At 44.1% G+C, this 24,734-nt stretch overlaps 2 protein-coding genes across 5 annotated transcripts in view; one reads left to right on the top strand and one right to left on the bottom strand.

Moving 5' to 3' along the window:
* CLCN1 (chloride voltage-gated channel 1) overlaps positions 1–3,466 on the top strand; it is a 67,060-nt gene extending 63,594 nt beyond the window's left edge. The window contains exon 22 of one of the 4 annotated variants that reach the window (XM_054187091.1): positions 69–3,466. In XM_054187091.1, the coding sequence (XP_054043066.1) occupies positions 69–467 (399 nt within the window). In that variant the 3' untranslated portion in view covers positions 468–3,466. The remainder of the gene's footprint in view (positions 1–68) is intronic. The other 3 variants (XM_054187097.1, XM_054187104.1, XM_054187092.1) reach the window with 3 other exon arrangements.
* A 9,202-nt stretch (positions 3,467–12,668) lies between these two features.
* FAM131B (family with sequence similarity 131 member B) overlaps positions 12,669–24,734 on the bottom strand; it is a 31,673-nt gene continuing 19,607 nt past the window's right edge. The window contains exons 2-7 of the mRNA XM_054215816.1: positions 21,447–21,556; positions 19,942–19,977; positions 17,386–17,479; positions 16,604–16,801; positions 16,135–16,278; positions 12,669–15,706 (exon numbers count right to left, since the gene is read on the bottom strand). Of these exons, the coding sequence (XP_054071791.1) occupies positions 15,162–15,706; positions 16,135–16,278; positions 16,604–16,801; positions 17,386–17,479; positions 19,942–19,977; positions 21,447–21,556 (1,127 nt within the window). The 3' untranslated portion in view covers positions 12,669–15,161. The remainder of the gene's footprint in view (positions 15,707–16,134; positions 16,279–16,603; positions 16,802–17,385; positions 17,480–19,941; positions 19,978–21,446; positions 21,557–24,734) is intronic.

Here is a 24,734-nt window from a genome sequence, read left to right as displayed (position 1 = left end):
TTCTGCTGGGTAGGGCTGGGTCAGCCTCCCTTTCACCCATTTTTTCTGAACCTTTTCTCTTCCCATAGCTCCAGAAGGCAATAGAGGGCTCCACACGCTCCGGGGTTCGCCTCCGCCCACCCCTTGCCAGTTTCCGCGATACCAACCGGACTTCCATCAGCAGTGAGAAGGTCAGACAGACCACTCAGGTGTGGAGCCAGCAGGACAACTCAATGGTGGCAGCACAGCAAGCAGCGGACTTGGGCACAGAGAGCCCATTGCCTCCCACCTCACATTTCCCCCAGCCCTCACACTTGCAGGAGGAGGGGGAAGTCCTGTGCTCCGCTGACGGCACTGATACTGAGTTGGAAGAGATGGAGCTGGCCGGGCCAGCTGCTGAAAACATCTCAGACATCCTCAAGGACATAAGCCTACGCTCCACTGACCTGTATGAGGATGAAGATGAGGACGAGGATGTCCCCTTATAGCTGGTGTGAGGGGAGTAGTCCAGCTGGGAGTTGAACCAGTCTTCTTGTGCTGGCTCCTCAAAGAGAAGCTTTTGGATGTTCTTTGCAATCCCCACAAGAGGACTGATTCAGCTGGGAGAAGGGGTATCGGACCGACCCTTTCTTCTGCTGCTTTCTTTCTGTGCAAAGACTGTTCGGCTGTTGGACTGTACGGGTGCCTGCAGGAGTCAGACGTGGACTGCGAGGTGGCTAAGGGCAGGCTCGTAATGCTTAGGCTTCTGCCAAATCTACATAGCATGGCAGAAGGGATTGTAGCAGGACATGAATACTGCTGGACACAGTCAGGATGCTCTGGGTCAATCTGCCATGTGGAAAGTGGAGGAGGAGCAGCTCTTCTCGTTCTCCATTGGTGTAAATCCTTCCAGACACACCTGGCCTGCATGCACCAGTGTAAACACAGCCAGACCTCCAGCCTAGAAGCATATTGCTGCTTCTGACTGCAATCATGTCCGTGTTGCTGCAGTTTCTTTTCACTAGCTCTTATCCTGCATCCCCCCCCCAAAAAACATTCCCATGTAGATCGTTTTTCCTCTTTCTCAATTTTTACTCTGGGATCTTCCTGGATGGGGGCGCAGTGAGGAGCTTCTCCTCTGTCCTTCAGCCGAGCCATGCCCTGAAAACAGATGGGATGAAAATATTTGGTCTATGTTTTATGTCTCAAATCCAGCCAGGGCTCTAAGAAAAGCACTGGAAGGGAGGAAAGCCTCTGTGTTTTCCCATCATGTCTGGAATTTTTAAAAAAGAATGGGAAAATCCTAATTAGGGGCATCCTCAGTGTCGGAGGAAGAGGAGTAAAACAGCATGTATGCACCTATATTTCAAATACCTGCATTTGTCTCTCTGAATCACTGTTCACAATTTTTACAGTTATAGTCTTAAAATATATGAACTCAAAAAAAAATATAGAGTGTTAGCAGGCTGCCAAGAAATACAGCAGAGAGAAGCCACGTTTTCTACACTTTGAAAACAGGTTTCTCTCCGAAAACTCCTGCTCTCCTTCCTGGTAATTCTACCCTGCCTACTTTCCACATATTTCTGCATACCTCAGATCTGAGAATTCCAGCTCTCTATTTTGCCAGCTTGTCTCAGTTATGACTAACAGCAGAGACCTCAACCCTTGTCTGCAGTATCCCTCTCTATTCCAGTTCTAAATCTGGAGCAGATCTTGATCTGTATCTTGCAAAAAGATGTCTTGTCAGTTCGTGTCATGCATGCAAAACCTTAGCATCCAAAGATAAGATGCTGCTTTGTTTAACTCACTGTCCTTGTGAGGTTTTCTCAGTAAACAGGCAAAATCAAATTCTGTGTATTTTGCAGCTTTCCTCTAACATTCTATATCTCCTTCTATCATATTTTGGTGTGTCATGGCACCTAGATGCAGTCCCAAGCAGCCTGTTTGATGTGTTTCCACTTACAAGCAACAGAAAAGAAATCCAGGCTCTGAGAATATGTTCTTAGGGGTATTCTCCCAGATGTTGGGACACATCCCCTTTCCTGATATTAGTAAAGCATCATCTAACTTTGAATGACCAGTTTCACCTTAACAGGTGGGTTTTCACATGCTGCCTCAGGAGCAAGTAAAAAATATCATTACCTCTAACCCAGCCTCCTTAGGAAAATTCCCTCCTGGCCTTAATTCCAAGGATTGACCTTGTACCAGTTTCTCTCTGATGATGCTCATGGGTGGGAAAGTCTGTGATAAGCTTATAGTAGAGGGAAATCTCCCCAGCTAGTCTCTTGAAGAGGGAGAGATTTATTTTTGCTGTCTGGAATTCAGAACCCACCATCTCTGTATCATCTTTGACATGTGATCCCCCTCTATAAGCTAACTGGGGACAGCCTTTCCCTGTCTAAATGATCTTCAGTCCTCCAAGTCCCCGTGAGAAGACAGTGGTGATCTGAGGGCAAGTTTTTTGTGCACACCAGCTGCTTGCCTCCACCAGAGGGTTGTGGCACATTTCTGGCTGCCAGGCATTAGCACGCAGCCTCCCTGCTACCTTTGCATCGCCTTCCCCTGCCTGCAGAGAAGAGGCAGAACAGCTGCTATTTTTCCTCAGGGAACTGTGATAGTCCTTTAAATAAGCAGAGGAGAAAGGACATTCCTTCTAAAAACCCATAAATGTGCAGTGAGTAGCAGCATTCTGAGACCAAATATGCTCTGAGGGTCCACACGCCCTCAGGAAGGACAAGTTTCTCCAAGCCAGCTCCAGCCTTATCACTAGCAAGTACAAATTACGTTTCGCAGCTTAGCCAAACGCTTGCACTGAGACAGATGAGACAAGGAGAAACTTTGAGGCTGGGATCAGTACACCTCCCCCTCCTCTCTCCTGAATCTAGATACATGTTCTGCTCCAGTCCCACACTTCTCCTACAGTGTGTTACAGAAGAACTGGGATCTGACTGGCTGAGAAAGCAGATGGAGTCTAAATCAAAGCCAGAGAGCGTGTGAGTCATGACAGACAGATTGTGAGCTGGGGGAGAGGAAACTGGAACAAAAATGATGCACGTGGAGAGGCTTGGGGAGCTCAGAGTAAGACCCAAGCTAACCTGGAAAGTTTCTTAAGGTTTGTCACCTGAGAGTACAGAAGCACGCACACGTGTGCCTACACATGCACACACACGTATCTCTCCATTCCTATGGCCTTTAGCTGTCCCAGAGTTACCATGAGGAGCTGGGCTGCTCCCTGTGGGGATGCCAAAAGGTGGGTGTTACTGCTGCTCTTTGGAGGCCTTACTCAAGACCCATTCCAGGTACACCCCCACCCTTTGAGCAGAAGCGGCATTCATCTGCAACGTTACCTCACCTGGGAAAAAGTATGCATCCATGAGTGTATACAGGGAGCCAGGAGGGGACATAAAAACATACTGCAAAGATGGTTTGTGATGGCTGAAGACATTTCCACTTCCACTTTACCAATAAAATCTTCACTGAGCTGATGCCAAGTACTTTAATAGGTGTCAAATGTGCGGTAAACTGACATTGAACCTTTGTCAAGGGAACTCTAAGCTTGAACCCTCTCAGGCAATCCCAGTACGTCCCCTCAAAGTTTAAACTTGAAACCTTTGTCCGGCAAACAAAGTCACACTAATCTGTCACTCTAAAACTTGCATCTCTCATCCTATCCAAGCAGCACAGATTTGGCTACCTACACACAAAAATAATTTTTTCCCCAACCTAAAATATTCTTGGAATTTGTATCGGCACTGAGGCCTTCCCATTCAGCTAGAAAGTCAAATCTCAGATCTGCCCCCAGAAACCCAAGCACAAGGCTTGAAAAACAAGAAGCTTGCTTTTCTCCTAAATAGCATGCGCAGTTGCTTCGAAACATTGTTTTGGGCAGAGATTCATGTTACACCAAGCTTGCCACTACCTCTCAAAGCGCTAAAATAGAACTGATCTTGTTTGGCATTTTCAACTCCAAGAGCCTGCTGAACTTCATTTGGTACCCAACAGTCTGAGAAGAACACGGTAGTGAAAAACCTCCATCAGAGCAGAAAATCTGGGGAAAATACCACCACTACCACCACAAACAACCCTAAAAAAAATCCTTTGACCTTGAGTCTCAATCTCAACTAATTGCCAGTTTACTGATATTCAGTAAATGAAGGCAACAAGTTATCTATTACACTTTAGCAAAAGGTTGAGCTTTTCCTTTTACATGGCATTTAAATGTGAAAGCAGAAGTCTTGTTTTTAGATCTATCAGTATAAAGAATTAACAAAATAAGGAAAACGTAAGGTTGACAAGACAACAGATAGGGCTTTGGGTAGTTATGACAAGGCTACGAGACTTGGTCATGACACGGATGAAGGAGAAAACACGTGGAGATGGACTACCGGACAATGAGAAAAATCTGCCTGAACAATGTAACTTTTTCCGGTTGGCAAATTATTTCAGTCTAAAAGAAATTCTAGTTTGCTAACCCTATGGACAAAACCAGGTAGTACAAGCAGAAATAGAGGGAGAGAGACAGACGTAGGAGTTCAAGAGTTCAAAAAAGTAACTCCCCCCCTCTCCCCAGTTATGCAAACACTGCATAGAAGTGTGTGTTTTGTGGCCAAAGAGGACAAGACAGGGCAATAACCAGCTGAGCAAGTAAAGATCCCTCTTTGCCAAATAAGTCCAACCCCAGGAAGGGTATAATTAAAAACACACTATTAAAAATACTGTCACAGCAAGAACTAAGTTGTTCACGGCCACATAAGCAAGGATCTGGGCACAGCTCTCATAACAATTTAATCAACACTGGAGACCAATAATTAATATTTCCACACAAAAGCCATGCCTGAGCATTAGTATTCTCAAACGGAGAAAAGCGTGTTTTATCTTCAGCCATGTGATGCAAAAATTTTAAGTCTTTATTTGTGGGAGGCAAGCTTAAACTGGTCCTGACCATCAACCGCAGGCTCTCATTGTCTGCCCCCTCCCGCCCCCCCCCCCACCCCATTACTGGACAGACAACCCCGTGCACGTATACTCACACACATCACGTTTTTCAAAACACGGGCGTGCAATAGTAGATGGCTCCACAACCGGGTTGCCTGTGCTTTGAGCCACATCTCCCCCTCCCCTCAGCTTGCTGGAAGGCAGTAAGTGCTGATGCAGCCTCACAGTACTAACGACACTACGGTGGGCGCTGCTGGGGTCATTGTGCTACCCAGTGAAGCCGGTCTCAGCCAAAGCTATTACTAGTTCAAGCCCTGGCCTTTCAAATGAGCATTTGCTCACATCCCAGCAGTTTTCACGCGCTGGGATGTGCAAACATCTTGTGCTCCGTAGTAAAACCAGTTACAGAAATGTATCTAGCCAACCTGAAGGACTGCACCTGACATAGAAGACAAAGTATGTTGAGGAAAAGTCCAGGAGAAAATTTATAAAGGAAATAGAATGTAGGGAAATGAAAATGTGAATCGTCTGCTTTATATGAACAACAATCTGAAAGCTGCTGATATCTGACTATGTACTGAATAGCTACTTCGAAGAAGAGAAGGTAAAAATACAAGACCTACTAAGATGTGGTCAGAATTAAAGTCACACAAACTCAAGTTAGAAGCTTTTCATTTTTCCCACACAGAAACAAGCGCAAAAGACAGTAATGGAAGGTTTATGAGGAATACATTTGCCAAAAAAAAATTAATCTGCTTCTCCCCACCTCCCCAAACTTCTACAGTGCACTTAAGCAAATGGGCTGTGAAAAGAAATGGTAGCTGTGAGATGGTTGGATTATGACCAAATATGGCACAGAATCTTACACTTAAATCAAAATTGCAGTTTCTCTGGCACAGAAGATACGAAATGTCTGAGGGACTGTATAGAAAATACCCTTGCAGCTGGCAAAGTGCAGAGCCAGTCAGGTGTGCAGCAAGAATGGTCTTATACCCTTTTTATTTATTGTTTTCATTAATGACTTGGAAGTAACAGAAGAGAGCTTGTAAGACAGTAACATGAGAGAAACATATGGTAGATGTGCCATCTAGTCTAAACAGAGAAATAAGCAGAAAGTGGAGGTCAGAGACTGAGGCAGATACCACGGAATGAGGTTCACCTTGGGGCTAAGCAGCTAAATCCAGAGGAGAGGTACTTAACTGAGGGATAAATCTAGACTAGTACGATGGTAAAAGAGTTCTGTTAGGTGAAGCACTCAGCAGCTGGACACCGAGTTTGTAATATAATGTGAAACTACTAAAAAGAAGACATTTTTCCTAGGCAGAGGTACAACTGCCAGGCCTAGAGTAACGTTATTTTCCCAGGGACTCAGGTCTTATACATATGTGGAATAACTGATTTCATTTGACACACTACATTTCAAAACAAAATAGTGACAATTTAGAGGCCACTTGAAAAAAAAAAAAAACAGAAACAAAACCCAGAAGCAAGTACAAGGGGGCATACAGAACTGACAAAGGAAAAAAAATGAAAAAAATAAAAGCAAAAAAAACCCCTAAAGGAGTTAAGTATGTGTGTCTTATGTAAGCGGCAATTAATTATATGAGGACAATTATGCAGACATATATACCAAGGAGTGGGTGGGAATCTATTCAGTAGCAAAGGCAGGTAAACTCAAGATCAGCTAAATAACCCTGACTGACAATATACTATGCCCTAAGCAGGGCAAGTGACACTGCTGAGCTCCTGTAAGAACCAGTGGAAAAGTGCAAGTACCTTCACAAGGAAATGGGTACCTTTTATGGCTAGAACTTAAAATTCTCATGGTAGCCACGGGCACTCATGAGATTTTAGCCCTGTACAGTCAAACATGTGATGTTCTTATCTCCTTAATGAGAAATAGCGTATCATATGTTTCCTACTCTGGGATGCTTCTCCAAACCACCGTGGATCCTTTTTAACATCCTCCATCAGACTACCTCATTGAGACCCACCCCTTTGCCTAGGATCCTCCTTCCTCAGACGCAACTCCCCTGGAACCAGTCCCACAGAAATAAAACACTTCCACCAGCCAGGACGGCAAGACCACATTCTGTTTAATAACAACTCCATAAAGGACTGTACATGCTATTTTGAGCTACCTCCCCTCCTTTACTGTGGTTGCTGCCACATACAGGCATGGAGGTGTATAGTGCCATATAGTTTCCTAAGTCTATATGTAGTGTGTGTACATGTATGTATGTGGTTGTACATGTATGTATTTATATATATCTTCGTAGAAGTGTTATCTCATAAGTCACATTATCAAAACATGCGAAGTATATCCAACAAAAAATTTTCAGGCAAACATGTTTTGGAGCTGGAAGACCAAAGGCAAATCAGACTCATTTTAGTTATTAAGGGCTAGTGTGGGACAAGGTAAGGATGAAAGCTTTCACTAGTGGGTCCCTTTCCCTTTTTGTTTTACTTCCATTCAGTACTTTCCCCCCAAACATCAATGCACCTCTGTAAACACTAGCTTGAAAGAATACACATTATCACCATGCAGCCTCCCCCCTTCAGAAAATGTGTACAGGCTTGGGGGAAGCTCTTTAAAATTGCTTCATGGCAAACTCCATTGTCCCATACGCTTACGCTAAAGCCGTTTCAGATACTGAGAATACAACATTTGAAGACCCAAGCCTTTAGTTACTTTTAAACATGCTTCAGGAATCATTCTGCATGCCACCCTTGAGATTCCCATCCACCACCCTTGTCCCTCCCAAACCATCAGTCTGTACCCTCCCATATCTGAAAAGAGCTCAAACAAGAGAAATCCCCTTCCCCGTAACATTACTTTTAAGTCCCAATTTTATACGGTAGAGATTCCCAGAGACCTCCAATCATGCACAACATCCACAAATTGGAGAAGGAAAATTGAAGCCAAACAAGAATATATACCTGCAAAAGAGCTTTTGGCTTGCTGCATTGCTCACACATGCAGTATCTGAAAAGAAGGGAAGTCCACCTGTACTTGCCTCATGGGAACTTGGCAGAGCTCTGGAAGAGGGTTCTTAACCTTTTGACCTCCAACTCTTGACTGGATTTCCGTGCCCAATGAAAATGAATCCAGAAGGCCAGTGAATCTGGACTAGATGCCTTTATCTTATTAGAAGTAAATCTCGGTGCACGATCTTGTCTCCATAATGGAGAAAAGCCTTTTTAGATGTTTTTGTCTTGCTAGCACGAACATTTGATGCCTTATGGGAAAGCAAAAACAAGACTAGGTTTCAGAGGGCATTTAAAATGTCCCCAGACAAAGGAGATGGGAAAGATGAGAGTAGCATTCTTTCCACAGAACACTGTAACCTCTCTCTTCCTAGAAGACCGCAGTTATAAGTCCTGCCCACGGCAGGGGGGTTGCAACTAGATAATCATTAAGGTCGCTTCCAACCCAAACGATTCTATGATATCTGCAGTGACAACACTCTTGAACAAGTTTTTACAATTTTAGAAAAAAGATCCTCTTTCTCACAGAGTCGCAGCCTGACTAAATTTTTCCTCTTCCAACAACGTGTATCTGCACTGGAAAAATATATCACATATATATATATTTTCTTTTGTGCAGAACAACACTGCCAATCATAGAGCTTCTTTTGATTTCCAAGGAAAAGATAACACTTTGTTCTGCCTATGCTGGGGAAAGATGTCAGTGCAAGGATGTGAATAAACCCTAATATTCTAAGCATAGGTCTTCCACGTCCATTTGCTAACATAATAACCATTTGGCTTCATTCCTACCCCAGTCAATACATGAAGCTGGCTGTGCTGCTGAAAGAGGACAGTGTCCCCAACACTTTCGCCCAGGCTCCATGACACTTTCCGAGACAGAGAGAGACATTGGTCTGGCACAGATGCCCAGCTGTTCTTTCCTGCTCCTGTGCTGGTTCACTACTACTTATCCTGGGAAAAGCCTATGATACAAAAGAGGCACCTGACGTTGACTTTACAGCTTGCATTCATATTTGAGACTGTGCTTTAATGACTGTAGGCTGTCCTACACATACATGTAGTTCTAATAGGCACTGCTTTACTCACATTTTCCCTGTTTATTTTTCCTTTCCCTGAGCCATGGCATAGAAATGTTTCCCTGTCAGATTGCTACAGGGGAGGAGAATCAAAGATGAAACTGTTACTTATTTATATTTTTCTAGATTATCAACTGCTGATAATCTCTGTATTGGAATTGATTTATTTTTTTTCTTTCCTTTCTTTTCCTTTTTCTTTTGGAAAAACAGTCAAACAGTTAGTTTAAGGGAAATTCTTGCTTGTTTAGAGTTGTCTGAACAAGGAACGTGGGAATTTCCATCTGGGAGAAATTAGAAGGAAGAGCTTAGACTATGTCAACGTTGCTCTGCTCTCTACAACATTTAGAGGTGGGCTTATTTTAGTTTTTTTCTTCTTTTAGGCAATTACCAATACAACAGTTAACAGTTAGGGCAAACTGAGCTAAATTTAGATATTTTGGGTTTCCGATGAGAACAGAACTCACAATAACTTCATCTGGACAATGACTAAGTTCTTATTTGGTGTATTTCTTATGTGATTCCCCTGAAGAATTAAGCATATTGTGAACCGTTTTTTGAAGACGATGAATAAGAAGCCAGCAGGTGCCCAAATTCAGAAAGGTCTCTTTCCTATCACTGTCTTACAGAAAGAAGTGCGGCTTGGACTAAGGAGTACTATAAGCTGCACCAGTCCTGGAGCTACAGCTTGCGTAGCAATCCTATACCTGAGCCCATTCTGTTGGAGTCTGCTGTGAGGCTTCCTACCAGTGTTGTGTAAACGTAAGACATGAAGCTTTTCTGGATCTTTTTCCCAAGCCTTTCTCTCAGTGTCTTTCCCTCTCTGGCTAGAGTTCTCCTTGCCATTGCACAGAACACACATAGGTGTCCTCCACCTGTACTGTTGCACACTACCTTGCCTCACCCCCACACCTCTGTCAAATGAAGAGAACTGCTTCCTTCTCTCCTGTTCTCTTCTCTGGACCTACAACTAATATATTTTAGTCGTTGCTGCACACAGTACATCATGCACAGGCTCTGTCCAGGTGTGAAGTGCCACCCTGTATCTCGCACTAGACTGGAACTGGCTTAAAGATAGGGATAAACCTCACCTCCAACAGCTGTGCCTCTCTCCTGAACAAGGTTCTGCCTCTTGCAATTACAGGAGAAGACTTATAAGTATCTTTAGCTGCCATGGAGTGTAATCACTGAGTGCAAACGAGATTTGTGCATGTTAATTTTATTAATTCCATGAGTATATCAAATTACTTGTCTCCTCCTGCAGGATTGCAAGGGTTTAGCTCAAAGGAGCCTGTGGAAGGGAAGGGAATAGTGAGGGAAATCACAGGGCATCAAATAACAACAAAGACCAAATCAGATAAGAGCATACTAGAATTTCTAAGGAAAACACTAGGGAAGGAAGCGGGGAATATGTCCTCCCTAGTACCCCAGCTGGATTTATTCTCCTCAGACAGATATTTCACAACCAACTTAAGCCAATTTAAGTCGCATCTGCAACCGAAGAAATATTCTTTAACATGACCATCTCCACGTTTCACCAGCCCTCAGTGACGCCTGCCTCACCAAGTGAAACAATACAAAGAGCTGATCCTGAACCCCTTTATTTTGGTAGGGGACTGGGCTAGTTTTCCATGGGGCCAGTTCCTGAGCAGCCAAATGAGCGTTAGCACTGTGCTTCTTGGGCAGTAGAAGTATATAGCTGGTGGTGATGCAAGGGAGGAGGCATGACAGCTCCTATTAGCAGCTTAGACTCATCATGAAGATGAGGGTACTCTCCCAGTTTCCCTAACCTGATAATAAAGGCCAGCTGCAGAGACTAGTGCTCTCTCTCCCTCTGCTCACAGCTCTTCCCTCTTCACTTTTATAGCAGGGTAAAAGTGCGCTGGCTTGCTGTGGGGCCAGCTGTGCATCAGCATCTGCACAAGGATTGCGGGAGGTGAGCGCAGTCAGGGCAGAGGGCTGCCTCCTTCGCAGCAGCTCACCGTCTGATCAGCTTAGAGGTACAGTTAAACGCTGTTCCCCGGTATTCTCTGTTCCTATCATGAAAAGCGGTGTTAAGGTTTTTAAAGGGGGAAAAGCAAGTGGGTGACTTGTCAGCAGCTTCCCAGAAGAAGAAGAAGATGAGTTAGACACACAGAAAGTGAAAGAAGCAGATTGACTTCTCCATCCCAGAGCCTGAGCTAATGGAGTTGAAGAGAACTCACAAAGCATGTAAAGAAAGCTTAACGTTTATATAAAAGAAAAACTTATGAAATAGTGGAACTGATCAGATACGAGCAATCATGGGAAAAAGAACAAGAGAGAATTTTCCTGCAGTGGAATCAGAGATCTTTTTTCCTTAGATTTAATTAGTTTAAGCCCTCCTTCGTGTTCAGCACAATTTCAACAAATTCCTGGTGAAAACAAAGGCTTGAGGGAAGATGGGAATCTTCTACCTCCGCTGCTTCAAGAAAATCCAAAATTTTTATGTAGTGCAGCTCTGCTTTACAAAGGCTTTGTGTAAATGAACAGCAGGGCTCAGTTTCTTAGTAACTGTAGATCAGGGATACTGAGCTTACCTTTCCTTCTTATTTTCAGCTTCGCAAATTCAATTTGGGCTCTGCGGATTTGGCTGGACTCTCTCCAACTCATCCCTCCTCACCAGGACAAAGGAACTGCAGGCCAAATTTTGCTCACAGAGCACCTGTGCCTTCCATATGTTTGAATAGGTGTAGCTATATAATAACGGCTTTTCTGGGAAATGTACAGTAGGTCCCAGGTCCCTCTCTCTTATGTTGGATACACAGAAGCAGCAGGCCTGTTACATAAGGAAAGGCCGGGTTATACAAACCATTTTCCATTTTCAAAGAGACTCAAACTGCCTTTCCAGTTCAGCTCAAGGCGCTCACTCAGGTAGCACGTCTGGATGGGCAGACCTGCTCTCTCCAGTCAAGCTCCTGGCAAACGTAGATACATTTCTCTTTTGGACTGGGGAGAGATAATGGAAAATAGTCTTTTTCTTTTTTTTCTTTTCTTTTTTTTTTTTTTGTTTTCAGAAAAAGGCTGAAATTTTATTATTCACAGAAAGTCAAGACCTTTATAAAAAAAATTTATAGAATTTAGTAAGCTTGAAAGTGTTTTTATAGAGAGCAGTGTTCAAACCAGTCTGAATTCACAGAGAATGAGAGTCTATCTACAGCTTTCTAGAGATCAGGCTATGGAATTATACAGCAGGGTATAATTCTCTATCCCATTCCACAGAGTTTAGAAAACTCTACACATGATAGGTTTTCTCTTCCTATTGAACTCCATAGAATTTTCTATAAGGTCCATTTTTTTCACACTTTTTCCCATGTAGATAATTCCCCGTCACTGCCTTGCATGGAGATAATGTACATCTTCTAGACATCTATCAGACATCTTAGTAAACATACCACATGTCCACAGTAAAAGAAAAAGAAGCCCTGGACAAGTTGACCCACTTGTCCCAATCCTGTAAACAACACAGAGGGATCATTAGAAGCTACTCTGAAAGTTACCGTAAACATCCAGATTGGTCCTGGAGAGGCACATGGGAACAAAATGGTTTGGAGAAAAAAGCAACAAGCCAACAAAATCTTCTCCCATAAAGGAACACACCTGACCATTTTTGTTTCCCTGAAGGCTTTTTAAAAACAGAAATAAGAAAAGGTTAACTCTTACTCATTTGTCATCTGCTGAGGTGCTCTTGGCACTTGCCCTGTCTCCCTGTTCTGGTTAGTGTGATTTCCTAGGTCCTGCTCCATGGCTAGACCCAAACCAGCTCAGGACAATGAGCTGGCACTGGCCTTCCTGCCCAGGGGAGGTTAGTATCTGAATGTGTAAACATTTTTAAAGAGATATTGAAAGGTCATCATTCAGGAGAAGAGCTACCTCCTTAGAGAGATGTAAGCAAGCCCAAGCAAATGGGTAAAAAAAGGTGGTCACAAAAACTTTTATCTCCTGCCTACACTAAATCACCAGTCTTATTTAAATATCCCAACGGTCTTTCCTTTAGAGGTGCAATGGAGAGGGAAGACAGATCCGCTTGAAGTGGACTTGGCTGGAAAGACTTGGGCATTCACAGAGGAGACCCTCTTCATGCAGCTGCCTGTGTTAAGTGGGAGAAAGCTGAGTGGGGTAAAGTTCTACCTGAGAGTCCCATTCGTACTTTCCGTAATTCCTGGACATCCTCTGCTTTGCTTGCCAGGAGCTGACTGAACTCTGACACTCGATGATATTACTTCCGTCATATTTTATTCTCCTCAGGCATTCTTCCCTGCAAATACGCTGGGACCAAACCTGAATCAGGAAAGGAGCGCGTATCACTCTCCTGTCATCCAAAAAATACACCAAGATTGAAGAGGAGGCAAAGAAGAGACAAACCTGTCACCAATTAAACAGAGTAGATATGAGTCAGAGTAAGTGAGAAAGAGTCGCCCCGGGACAGTATGGCAGCGTCCAGGCAAATTCCTTTCTCTAGCTCATCAGATCTAGCCCACATCTGACCTAAACCCATGCTTCGCTGATGCTTCCTTGCAAGAGGTATTGCAATTAAAACTCAGCACTGGGATAATCTCTGCTGGTTCTGTTCAGTCCTCCAGCAAAATCTACAGCCTTGTGTGATTTTTTCTTTTGCTTTTGCCCCTGTTTGTTTTCTGGTGAGAGCTTGAAAGGAGACAGTTTGTTCAATTTCCTTTCAGCACCCTCCCCCCCACAAAAAGGAGGCCTGTAGAAACATGGCGAGGAATTGCAAGAGACCAAATTCCCCCTAGTCAATGAACCATATTTTTTTAACAAAAAAATATAGAACCCGTACAAATAGGGAAAACTCGTGAAATAAGCTTTCACCACTCCTAACAAAGAGATGTCAGGGAAAAACCAACAGACCAAGTACTGAGCATTATTTACATTGCTTGGGGGTAGGAAAACAAAAGAAGAAAATATAGGCAGGAAGAAGAAATAAATAGGAGGAGAAAACTTCCTCTCACCCCTTTTCCTCCAGCTACATTTGGCACCACAGAAGGAGTGGCAGAAACGGGAAAGGTGCAGTTAAGTGATGACTGGAGTACAGGCCTTTCCCACTGTTAACTGCTTTGTTAGGAACACTTACCCAGCAATATAAAAAGGTTAAAAAAACCAAAAACTGAAAACTCCAATGTAAACTGGGTATCTGTGATCCCATAGCTGTACCCACTGTTCCTGGATCAGCTGCCTACTCTCTGGGTCTCCCCATACTGCTGGCAAGGGAAAAGACAGAAGGATACAGCAGCAGCACCAAGATGGACATGTTCTCGAGCCCCCTGCAAGAGCCAGCTTTTTATGACTATCTCCGTAGCTGAAAATGTCCTTTCCACTGGCATCCAGTGCCCAATGCCAAAAGGACACACCACTCTTGCCAGCTCCTGGGAAGGTAGAAACGTCAAAGAGAGAAACAAATACATGAAAGATTAGAAAGAGCCCAAAGCATGAATATCTGAGAGCAGGGTTAGATCTGCATCCCTTCTTCCTTGCTGCAGCAGAGCCATGCCCACAGAGCCACACCATCTGTACTGCAGCACTGCTCGTGCCTACGGAGCGCAGTTTGTAGCCATCGAGCCTGCAATTGCATATCAAGGTGCTATCGAGGATCTGGTTACACAGCGAATCTTTCAACCCAGTACAGTCTGTATTCAATATAGCCTTATCCTCTGTACCAGCCACACTCACAATACTAGTGCAATCTATATTTGTAAAGCCATATCTTCATTTTAACCCAGTTTATATTCATATATTCTATCAAAGGGGACCATGTCCACAGAGCAACATCCATTCTGCCAAGATGGATTCTAGCCACATAGCCGCTCTCTATACCAAGCCTGTCTCATCAGCCATATCCCCTGTACCAGAAGAGTTTGAATCCACAGCCAAGACTTTGTTTTAAAAAGATTTAGAAACGATTTACCAATCCAGATCTCTCCAAGCACCTCACATGTGTTGCCCAGAGCAATGAAAATCAAAAATACGTGTCCATGGTGGAGGGGAAGAAGAGGTCTTCATGTGTCAATCACTTTGAGATTTTCCTCTTGTTTAAAAAAATAATTAAATGTCAGGAATGGAAGGTGTGTCTGCTCAGAAGTATGGGGAGCTGGAGAGAAGAATCCCTGTCATTTCATTCCTTGCCGCCCCTCTTTTTGTTCAGCAGTGATGAGAACTTCACAGAAAGCATCAGTTGTTTGTTTCTCCCTCTTCCTCATCAAAGGACTGCACCCCAGAGGAGGTGACATCTGAGACTTTGCGGCTCAGTGCAGCATGTTCCATCTCCTCTCGAGGAGACAGTGATTCCAGGTCCCGGCACACTGCATCATCCTCCTCTGGAGAGGGCTTCTTGTTTAGGAGAGGAGCCTTCTCCAGCCGTGGGTTCCCTTCATCCTCAATGTGGTCCTCCATGTATGTGCTGGATTCAGCCCCACCCCCACCCTGAGCAGTCTGCAGGGGCCACACGTGGACCAGCCCCGTGCTCTGGATGAAGTTCTGCTCCTGCCGCTGTTGCTGCAGCTGTTGCTGCTGGAGAAGGCTGCTCTGAATCAAAATGCTTTCCTGAAGGTTTGTCTGGGACTCATCAAAATTCTGGCCTAAGTAGGAGCCAGTTGCTGGGGAAGCGATGAGGGACTGGTCACTGGTCTCCCAGGCATCGGATGAACCTAAGCAATACATGCCCTGCGAGACGTAGGAATGAGGCCAGCTGTCATACTGCGTCTGGGCCATATGCTCTGCAAGTAAAGGAGGGAAACAACACACAGTTAGACACTCTCTCTCGGCCAAGCTGGCTCGTTCAGACAGATAGCTTGGTTGCCTGTGCATGGCACTGTACTGTACAGGGTAGATAAGTCCTTCAGAAGGTGGAGAGAAAAGGTAATTCTAGGCAGTGGGTAGATGAACTTGATTATACCCACAACTGACTGCAAGAGCTGGTAGCTTTCCCCACTTGTGCCCAAAAACAGCAATGGAACTGGGCTTTGAAGCCTCCCTGTTAAGATTAGATTCCTTGGACAGCTTCGCAAAGAGGTGGTGCCTCTGCCAGATCCCAATCCAAAAAATTGAGGCTACAGAATGAAACAGGGTAGAGGGAAAGAGAGCAACATGACAACAAGACCAGGAAAGAGGTGTTTCGAGATCAGAAAGAGGCACTGCAACTTACCTTGACTCTCCATTAGCTCCTGATAGTTCTCAGAGTAGTTGCCTGCAGGGTTCTCCTGATTTGAGTTTACACTCACATCCTCACCATCCATGGAGGACCAGGCCATGAGAGTTGCCTCAGAAATAGCAAATTGCTCCATCACTCCTGTGCCAAAGGAGACGGGGAGGGGAATCACGGATGTGTGAAAGTCTCCACTTCTCACCACCCTCTTTAACCCCATCTCTTGGTCACACTGTCCCACTCTTGTCCTATCTCAGCAACACCCAGCACCCACAGTCGGCCCTCACCCTCTCCATTTTGCATTCCATTGGCAATCCTCCAACCATAGTCTCTCATCTCCTTCTGCCATCTAAACCACCCACAGGCTCCCCTGAGTGTGTTACTCAGGTTCCTGCACTTTGGTCTCTCAGGAATTCTGCTCTGGGACATCCCAACCAATCCAATCCACATGCCAAAAAGTTAGCACTACCTGCAAGGAACCGGGCTTCTTTTTCACCATCACTCAGGTCTGAGTAGGCATCAGCGTCTTTGCGTGCTGTCTCATGCGTGTGCTGCTGCTGCTGGCTGTTAGCTTTGCCCCAGCCTTGCCATTCAATCATGTGAGCCACACGGCCTTGGCCCATAGCCGTTGGCTTTGTGACATGGTCCTTCATGCTGCGAGATATCCCTAAGGGGCCAGACATTAGAAAACAAGGAGGGGCTATTACACAGCTCCAGGGTTGTCTGCCGTGCTGTTTACCTCTCTTGAAAGTGAAGCTTCTCCCCTCCTTTTCTGACAGGGTTCAGGCCTGAGGTTGGGTGTCTCCCATCTTTCACTGTATCATTTTCCAGGAGAGTTTCCCCACCTTTCCTTGGACTGGCTCTCAGAACAGGGAAAAAAGGAAACCCCAAATATGAAAGACCGTTTCCTTCCTTGCCTAGAATCCATTTAGGACAGAGTTGGGCACGAAGGATGAAGCTGGAAGTAAACCAACTAAGAAATTGAAAATGTGGTTAAACCCAAGAGGGGAAGCAATTGAAGATGTCTGAGTTGGGGTGCACGGTAAGAAGCCAACAGGAGTAAGATAAATCTGTTCTTTGAAAGGGCAACAACTAAAAGATTTCTCATGGTGGAGACTCCTCTAAGGCCTCGAAAAGGCAAGAGTCAGATAGGAGGAACAGAAGGGGTGAGCAACAGAGAGATATGGGAAGAGGCACAAAGGCCTGTGGAGAGAAACTGCCAAGGATAAACGCAAATTTTGAGGACCTCACCAGAGAAAGATGATTTAGCCAAAGCCCCAATCCCATAAGCATTGGAGTTGCGTTTCAGCTTGGGGAGGATGGAGGTCGTATCTTCCATGGAGAGCTGAAAAGAGAGAGAATATGAAGAAATGATATACAGGAAGGGGAAAAGGAAGTGAATTCAAGTGAGAAATCAGTATAAGGATTCCAGAAGGTAGGGGGAAGATGAGGAGCAGAAGCAAGCAACAAGAAAAAGAGCGAAAGAAGGGAAGGAAAAATGAGAGGGTATTTAACCAGGACTGGATGTTGCATAGCGTTGGGACTGAGTGAGGCAAGGTCAGTGGGAGAGGCAGAAGCAGGCTGTGAGAAGCCTCCCTTTGTCTGCTGCCAGTCCTCCATAGACATGCTGCACTGTTCCCAACTCTTTGTTAGAGATGCAGGACATGGCTGATGGACGATTCAGGGAGCTTACTGTGGGGAGCTGACAATATGATAAGCGAGACACAGTATTGCATCATATATGCATCATATCACAGATATTAATTTTTATATGTTACTTTTGGTTTTCATTTCTTCTCACAAGGTCTTAACAAAATGAACATGACTGTATATCAGTGATGCATCCTGTTTCAAGCACCTACAAGTACCTGTAAAGAAATGCTTAACAGTTCTGCTCAATTCCCTTTACTCTATTTTCTATGTTCATCCTCAGTCCCTGAATAACAAGGACAGGAAACTATTGGGACAGGCAGCAGTCACAAACACCATCATAAAACACAGTCCCTCAAGATGAATTCATCCGGCTTCTTCAGAGATGCCAGGCATTGCATATGAGGCTTAATTTTCACAAGGGCTACACAAGCATTGCTTCTGCTCTTCATTTCAACCTCTCTGAAAATCAAGCCCAGCATGTTTCAAACACAAAGATACTCAACAGTAGTGACCATGACACTGGAAATATTAAATCCTGACATTTGGTCACAGACACAAATCTCATGAAACGCAAGAGGAGCAATAACTAGACAAATAGTTGGAGGCAAAGGAAGGCATTGTAAAGATGTCGAACTGCATATAATCCCAGTCAATTGCCAAAATATAAGAGGTGAGTTTCTCTGGAAATTGAGTGCAAATGCAGCACCTAAGGCATCCTGTAACTTTGGAGCCAGGAATGTCTGCGTGTAACACGTGAGCTGCAGAAAGCACGGGAAGAACACTAAAAAGCAAAAGGTGTAGCTGAGAATGCAGCCCTTGTTCCATGATGCATTTTCTTTGGTGATGAAGCTGGTTGAAGAATGTCCATTATGTCCCCACTGGTCATTCTTGCCTGGGTGCTGCTGTTCAGTATCCACCCATTTGCTTCAAGACAGCCTGAGGCCTGTGCTGTGAGCCACCTCATGGAAACATTCCAGAAAAGAAAGCAAACTGCAGAAGGTCTCTGCCACTACGAGGTTGGAGAGCTATGACATGAAGGCAGGAATGAATGGGAAGGGAAGGAAATTCATGAGCCAGCTTTGATACCAAAGAAGAATTACACTAAGACAGAGAAAGAGCTGCATTATGACAGAGCTCCATGGATTCAGAATGGGTTGGAAAATGAGAAACTGCAGGTAAGTACTATCTCTAAGGAAACATGACTTCGTGTACGTTTATTTGTGCTCCATAGAAGTGCAGTGAGGGAAAACCTGACAAATTTCTCCTAGACAGTTGCTGCAATGCACCATCATTTTCCTACACAACAGGCAGAAGATCCCAAGCCATAAGTGTCACAATGAAAGAGTTGTCAGTAGGGTGAGGGTTAGTTGCGCTTTCAAACCACAGAGAACCAGAAAATGACCACCATTTAAAAGTTTTGAAAGTATCTCAAATTTGAAAATGTTTATAATACCAAAAATGCAACTATAAGAAGCTGCCTTTCCAAGCGTAAAAAAAACATCAAAGCTAATTTATGTGAACACGGTTTTTTAGGCCTCCAGAGCAGAAAAAATAATTTGGTAGCACTAACATGCATAATTCCCTTTTCCGGATGCTGATTTTGCATTAGTGAAAAAGAAAAAAAATAAAATCATATTTTTTCATGGCAGTTTTTCATGTGTTATTAAAAGGTTTGCTTATTTCTTCTTCCACTTGTTAACTGAAGTTAACTGGTGCTGACCATCTCCCCCAGGGGACATTAAGAATTCTTTTACTTCTGTATGCAACTGCAAATGAGGGATACATTTCTCCCAAACTCCTGGAGAAAATCAAATGATGCTCTAATCAAAGACTACTGTGGACAGACACCTTTTTCATCTAGCAGTGCCCATAAATCTCAAAAAGAGAACCTATGAAATGACATGCATTTGTCCCAAAGAGGACAAAGGCAATTTAATAGCCACCTGCAGATCTAAATACCTGCCAGACAGCAAAAGACCCAGAGGTAAACAAAAATTCATCACCATCCTCTGAATCTTAGACAATTCCCACAATTTCAGTGGCACTAAAGACTTTCAGTCATGTTTCCATTCTGGTCGCCACAGCATCCCATGGCAAACAAGTCCTGGTCTTCCTATGACTAGAAATTTGAACAGTGGTGTGGCACATACTCACATTGATACCATCCCAGGAGAAATCTGTCCGTGTTTGCTAAAGAAAGCAAAGAAGGACATCATGTTAGTGTAACACTCAAGTTGCAAACGACCACGCATCTCGCTAGTAGTTTGCCATAATCAACAGCCAGTACTTTATCTGGTGTATCAAAAAAACTTGTGTCTTTCGAGCTGGTTTCATTCCCTGCTGTTGATTACGGTGTCTGTAGGTATCACGGTGTTTGAAGGTTCAACAGCAAATAGGATAATATAGAGAGTAGGAGAGAGAAAAACAAACACCTTTCCATAAGGCTTCAAACAGCTCTTTGCTAAATGTTGCAATGCTGGCACCCCTGCACGGGAGCTGCATCGCTTTGAGGCTAACACAAGGAGGAGCTACGCTCCCTATGTATTTTGAGTATAATACAGCAAGTTACAGAATTATTTCCTGCTGAAATTATTTTCCCTTGTAGTCTTTCAGTTTGTCCACTCTGACCCACTTTCCCCTTGCAAAACAGATCCATTGCCCATATCGACCATTACAGTACCAATTGCAGTGCATTTCCTTCAGCTGGGAGGACTCACACCTCAACATCTTGGGTTTGGGATGTGGACGCTCAGGAAAACTTAGATGAATCAATTACACCTATGGTATCTATTCACATAAATCAAAATGGTCTCTGAGGTATAGTTTATGCTCATTGACTTTTAGATCTGCATTTTATTTAACTGAATTATCCATACGAGGTTGGGGCCCGCATTTTCTGCCAGGATTCTGTGAAACTCAGAGTTTCTTGGAGTTACATTCCAAGCCAGCAAGGTATAATAAGGAAATAAAAATACCTGTACATTAGCACTTTGGAAGGTTTTGCAAATTTTATGTTATTTGTTATTTGTGAACGTTATTTGTGATTTCTCAAATATTATGTGTTTAAAATAGCTTTGACCTTTTTACTAATCATGACTGCATACCCTGAACCTTACAGACCTGAAAAATCAGGTACTTAAGATTGCAGAAGCTGCAACAATTCAGAAGAGCAAATGAACCAGCCCCTAAGATACTGCATGGGAAATCAATTGGCAGTGAGTTACTAGTAAATGCATCCCTAAAAATCAAACTGGAGACAAATGAGATTCTTCAAAAGATTTTATGGCTGTGCTGCAGACGCTGGGACAGGCATAGTGTTGGACATTTCAATGAATCCATTATTCAAGGAATGCAGACCTACAGGCTTGGCAGAACTGCCACAGTTTTATCCATGCTCCGTTCTACTTCAGCCATGAGTGGTTAAAGGCCCTTCCATTTGCAAATTCTTATTCTCTATGGATACTCTGAAGGGAGTGACTCTACACTCTTCAACGCAAGCCAAACTGCACAGGTATGAAAGCCCCATCCTCGGGTGCACGCTGGCATTCTGGTCCTCTCCCAGATGATGCCCCAGGGACGCGCAACACCCATTTCTGAACTCAGAAAGTACTGAAACTTTCTGATCGCCCCAGGTAAGTGAGTCTGGGACAGGTACTCACCTCAGTGGAAGGTCGATGGAAGCTGCTGCCATGCAGTGAACTGGTGCTGTCCATGTTGATTTGGTCCACATCTTTCAGTCCCTTCCAGTCTACCGCAATCACCTCGTTTCCTGCGGGAACACATCTAGTCAGGCTTCTGAACACCACTACAATTTGTTCTAGCAGTCTTAAGCCAAGTCAGCTCAGCGTACAGGAGCATCACCGAGTGTAAGGCCACAATAGCCTTAAATCAGACCTTCCTATTTTAATCAGACCACCTGTACATCATCAACTATTACATTTCACACAGTTATCTCCATATGAAGACCAGTCATTTGTGTTCTTCTCAAGCATAATGTATGCTAGGCTAAAGCACAGCTTCTCAGAAAAAAGCATCTAGTCGTAATGTGTGACAGAAAGAACCAATTCTTTTGATATCCTGATCTAATATTAAACCATCGTCACTTAAAAAGGCATTTCTCCGTTGTCATTTGAATTGATCTGACATCAGCTTTGAGCTGCTGGTGCCCTTTATTTGCTGTTCTCAGCAAGATTAAGACCTCTTTAATATCTTACATTATGTTTCAGCAAAGTTATTCACACACTTGCTTTTCTTCTTGACAAACTAAACAGACTGAGATCTTTAGGTTTCTTACTCTAGAGAATTTTTCCAGACCCCTTAATAAATCTGTGTCTCTTTTTAAAAGACATCTCAAAATGTGGACATAAAAGCATACACAATAATGCAGTACTGCTCTCGTCCATTCTGCTAATAAAACTTGCTGCTCCTCATCACATTAACCCATTGTGCCATAACCTTGCAGTAGATTCTCACATTCAGCTGTTTGTTCACTCAGATCCCTATGCACCTTGCACAGCTTTCTGGGATTGTCACCCATTCAAATGTAGACTCTCTGCCATTTGATTTTAGATGCATTTTAATACCACTTAAAGGATCAAGTAAAATTAAGTACTAACACATAAAATAGAAATTATAAAATTCAAAGAATAAAGATTAAAAATAAGATCACTAAATAAGATTAAATTGCAATAAAAGTGAAACCAAATGCCAAGTAGCACACTTTAAATAGTCACCCAAGTAACCAGGACTGCATGGTGTAACTGCTCTGTCCAGTTAGCGATTTACTGTGCCTTCAGCCTTTGTGCCACCCTCAAACTCCATTAAAAGTTGTTTGCTCCCATGTCATGAAGGAAAGGTTGTATAGTGGTTAAACCTGAGCCTTTTGGAACCTGGCATGAAATATAGCTGCCAAAATGATCATCTATTCCTGGGATCAATTCAGCAATCTCTCGTCTATTTGGCAGTCTATTTCATGCCATTGAACTTGAATTGTTCTATTTTCGTTAGCTTTTAGCTTGTAATTTACTCCTTATAGAAAATTTCTCCTCCACAGACATATGCAAACCCCCTTGTTCGTTCTAGCAGCTCTGGTACGTTTTCACTGGCTCATCACTGCATTTCCCCGGTAGAAATGAGATGCTGTGCTCCACCCTACGCAGGCCTGCAGGAGGCATGTGGGCGCTTATGGGTGGGAAACCCGAGGCGCTCATCACCTGGAATTCAAAATGCAAAAAAATAATTTGTTCCTTTAAAAAGGCTAAACATGGCAAGATGAAAACCAGCAGAAAGCGAATGCTATTTCAGTTGGTGTCCACCACACCTTCACACCCCATCATTTTCTGCTGTGCAAGATCTCTCTTCCTCAAAGAACCAAAGCATATTTTCCCCTTCACACACTTTTCTGTTCATCAGGATAATAAGAACCCAGTGCTTTAATAGTATTTTCCATATGCCTCTGACTAGGCTGACTAAAGTTGCTGTTCCCCGAGTTGCAGATTCCTGCAACTCGGGGAACTTAAAAGAAAAAGGAGGTTCCTGTACTGTATGCTACAAAGGTGAGCGTAGAGGTCAGACACAGCCAGACTTCAGGAGGAAGAAGGACATGGCTGTGATGAACACAACAAAGACCACTTTTCAAGGTTGTGATCTTACTGAGCAATTTTCTCGACAAGCACATGCATACATTTGCCCTTACTGAGCTCAATTATTTATTTATAATTGTGATTGCTACTAACCACGATTAATTCCTGAGCTTTGAGTGTAGAGCTGAATTTGTGTTAAATTCTGATCAGATTATTTGGCTCCCTTCTGCAGGAATCCCCCTTTGCAGGGCATAATGTTAGGTTTTGTGACAAAAGCTCATCTGCACACCCAAAGGAGCACAGGGAGACGATGGCAGGAGGGGGAGCCCAAACAGCACCCTGATGGGCTGCTCCCAGGCCCATCCCGGGAGCCATCAGTCCACCAAAGGCCCATCTTCACATGCCCTGAAGAGCATAGGGGCACAACGGCAGGTGGGAACCCAAATTATGTACTCGCAAGAAGGAACACCCTGTCTGGGTCCCTCCCAGGACTGTTCCAGGAGAGCCTCAGCCTCAGGGACCAGGACAAAGCCCGTCAAGATCAGTCAGGGGGACAGGCTTTCAGAAGCACCTTCATAACTGAGGGGGGTGGTTACTGCCTAGGGCTATGGGACCCATTATGGGATGCAGGAGAAGAATGTTTGGGGATTGCATTAAAGATTTATGTGGTGTTTAGGGGAAGAACCAATGGCAGGGAAAGGGAGGGATCTAGGTGGTTTAGGAAGAAACAAATGTGAGAAAATAGATAAAGGGATAAAAGGGGCTGGTAGCACATATACAGGTTATTGATCAGTATAGTTGCCTGGCCGTGCCCTGCACTTATTTGTGCAGTCTGTCCTGCTTTCTTGGTAAATTCCATTTCAAACTACTTTCTGGCATGAAGGATGCTCTATTCTGGGCGCATGTGTTTCGTGATGGAAGTCTAAGTGCCAGGAACTGGAGAGATCGGAGTGAGTAAAATCAACTGGAGCGAGTAAGGGCGTGCGAATGAGTGCATGATCACAAGCCAAAATGAAGGCGAAGTGATCTGGGTGCCAGATCTGGGTGCCCCTGTGGATGAGAGCACAGGGTGAGTTGGCTACCAGGTGGATCAGGGGACTGGTCACAGAGCTCTGTGTGTGTATCTGTGAATAAGGGGTCCATATCAGCCCCTGCAGTGCGGCTTTGGCCTCAGGAGATGCTATGTCCAGGTGCCAGCAACTGGGGAGACTGGGATCCAGGAGCAGCTACTTGGGCAGACTGAGTAGCCCTGCTACAGGAGGGATCCATGCTGGATCTCACACAGTGGATCTCCATCGTGATCAACCAGAGACAGGAGCAGGAGGCGGCTGTTGGTGCTGTTTGTGTGAGTGCCGAACATGTCTG

Source organism: Rissa tridactyla, chromosome 1 (assembly GCF_028500815.1).
Source record: "Rissa tridactyla isolate bRisTri1 chromosome 1, bRisTri1.patW.cur.20221130, whole genome shotgun sequence".
Lineage (NCBI taxonomy): Eukaryota > Metazoa > Chordata > Aves > Charadriiformes > Laridae > Rissa > Rissa tridactyla.
Note: the sequence above shows the minus strand (reverse complement) of the source record. Positions and strands in the feature narration are given on the sequence as shown.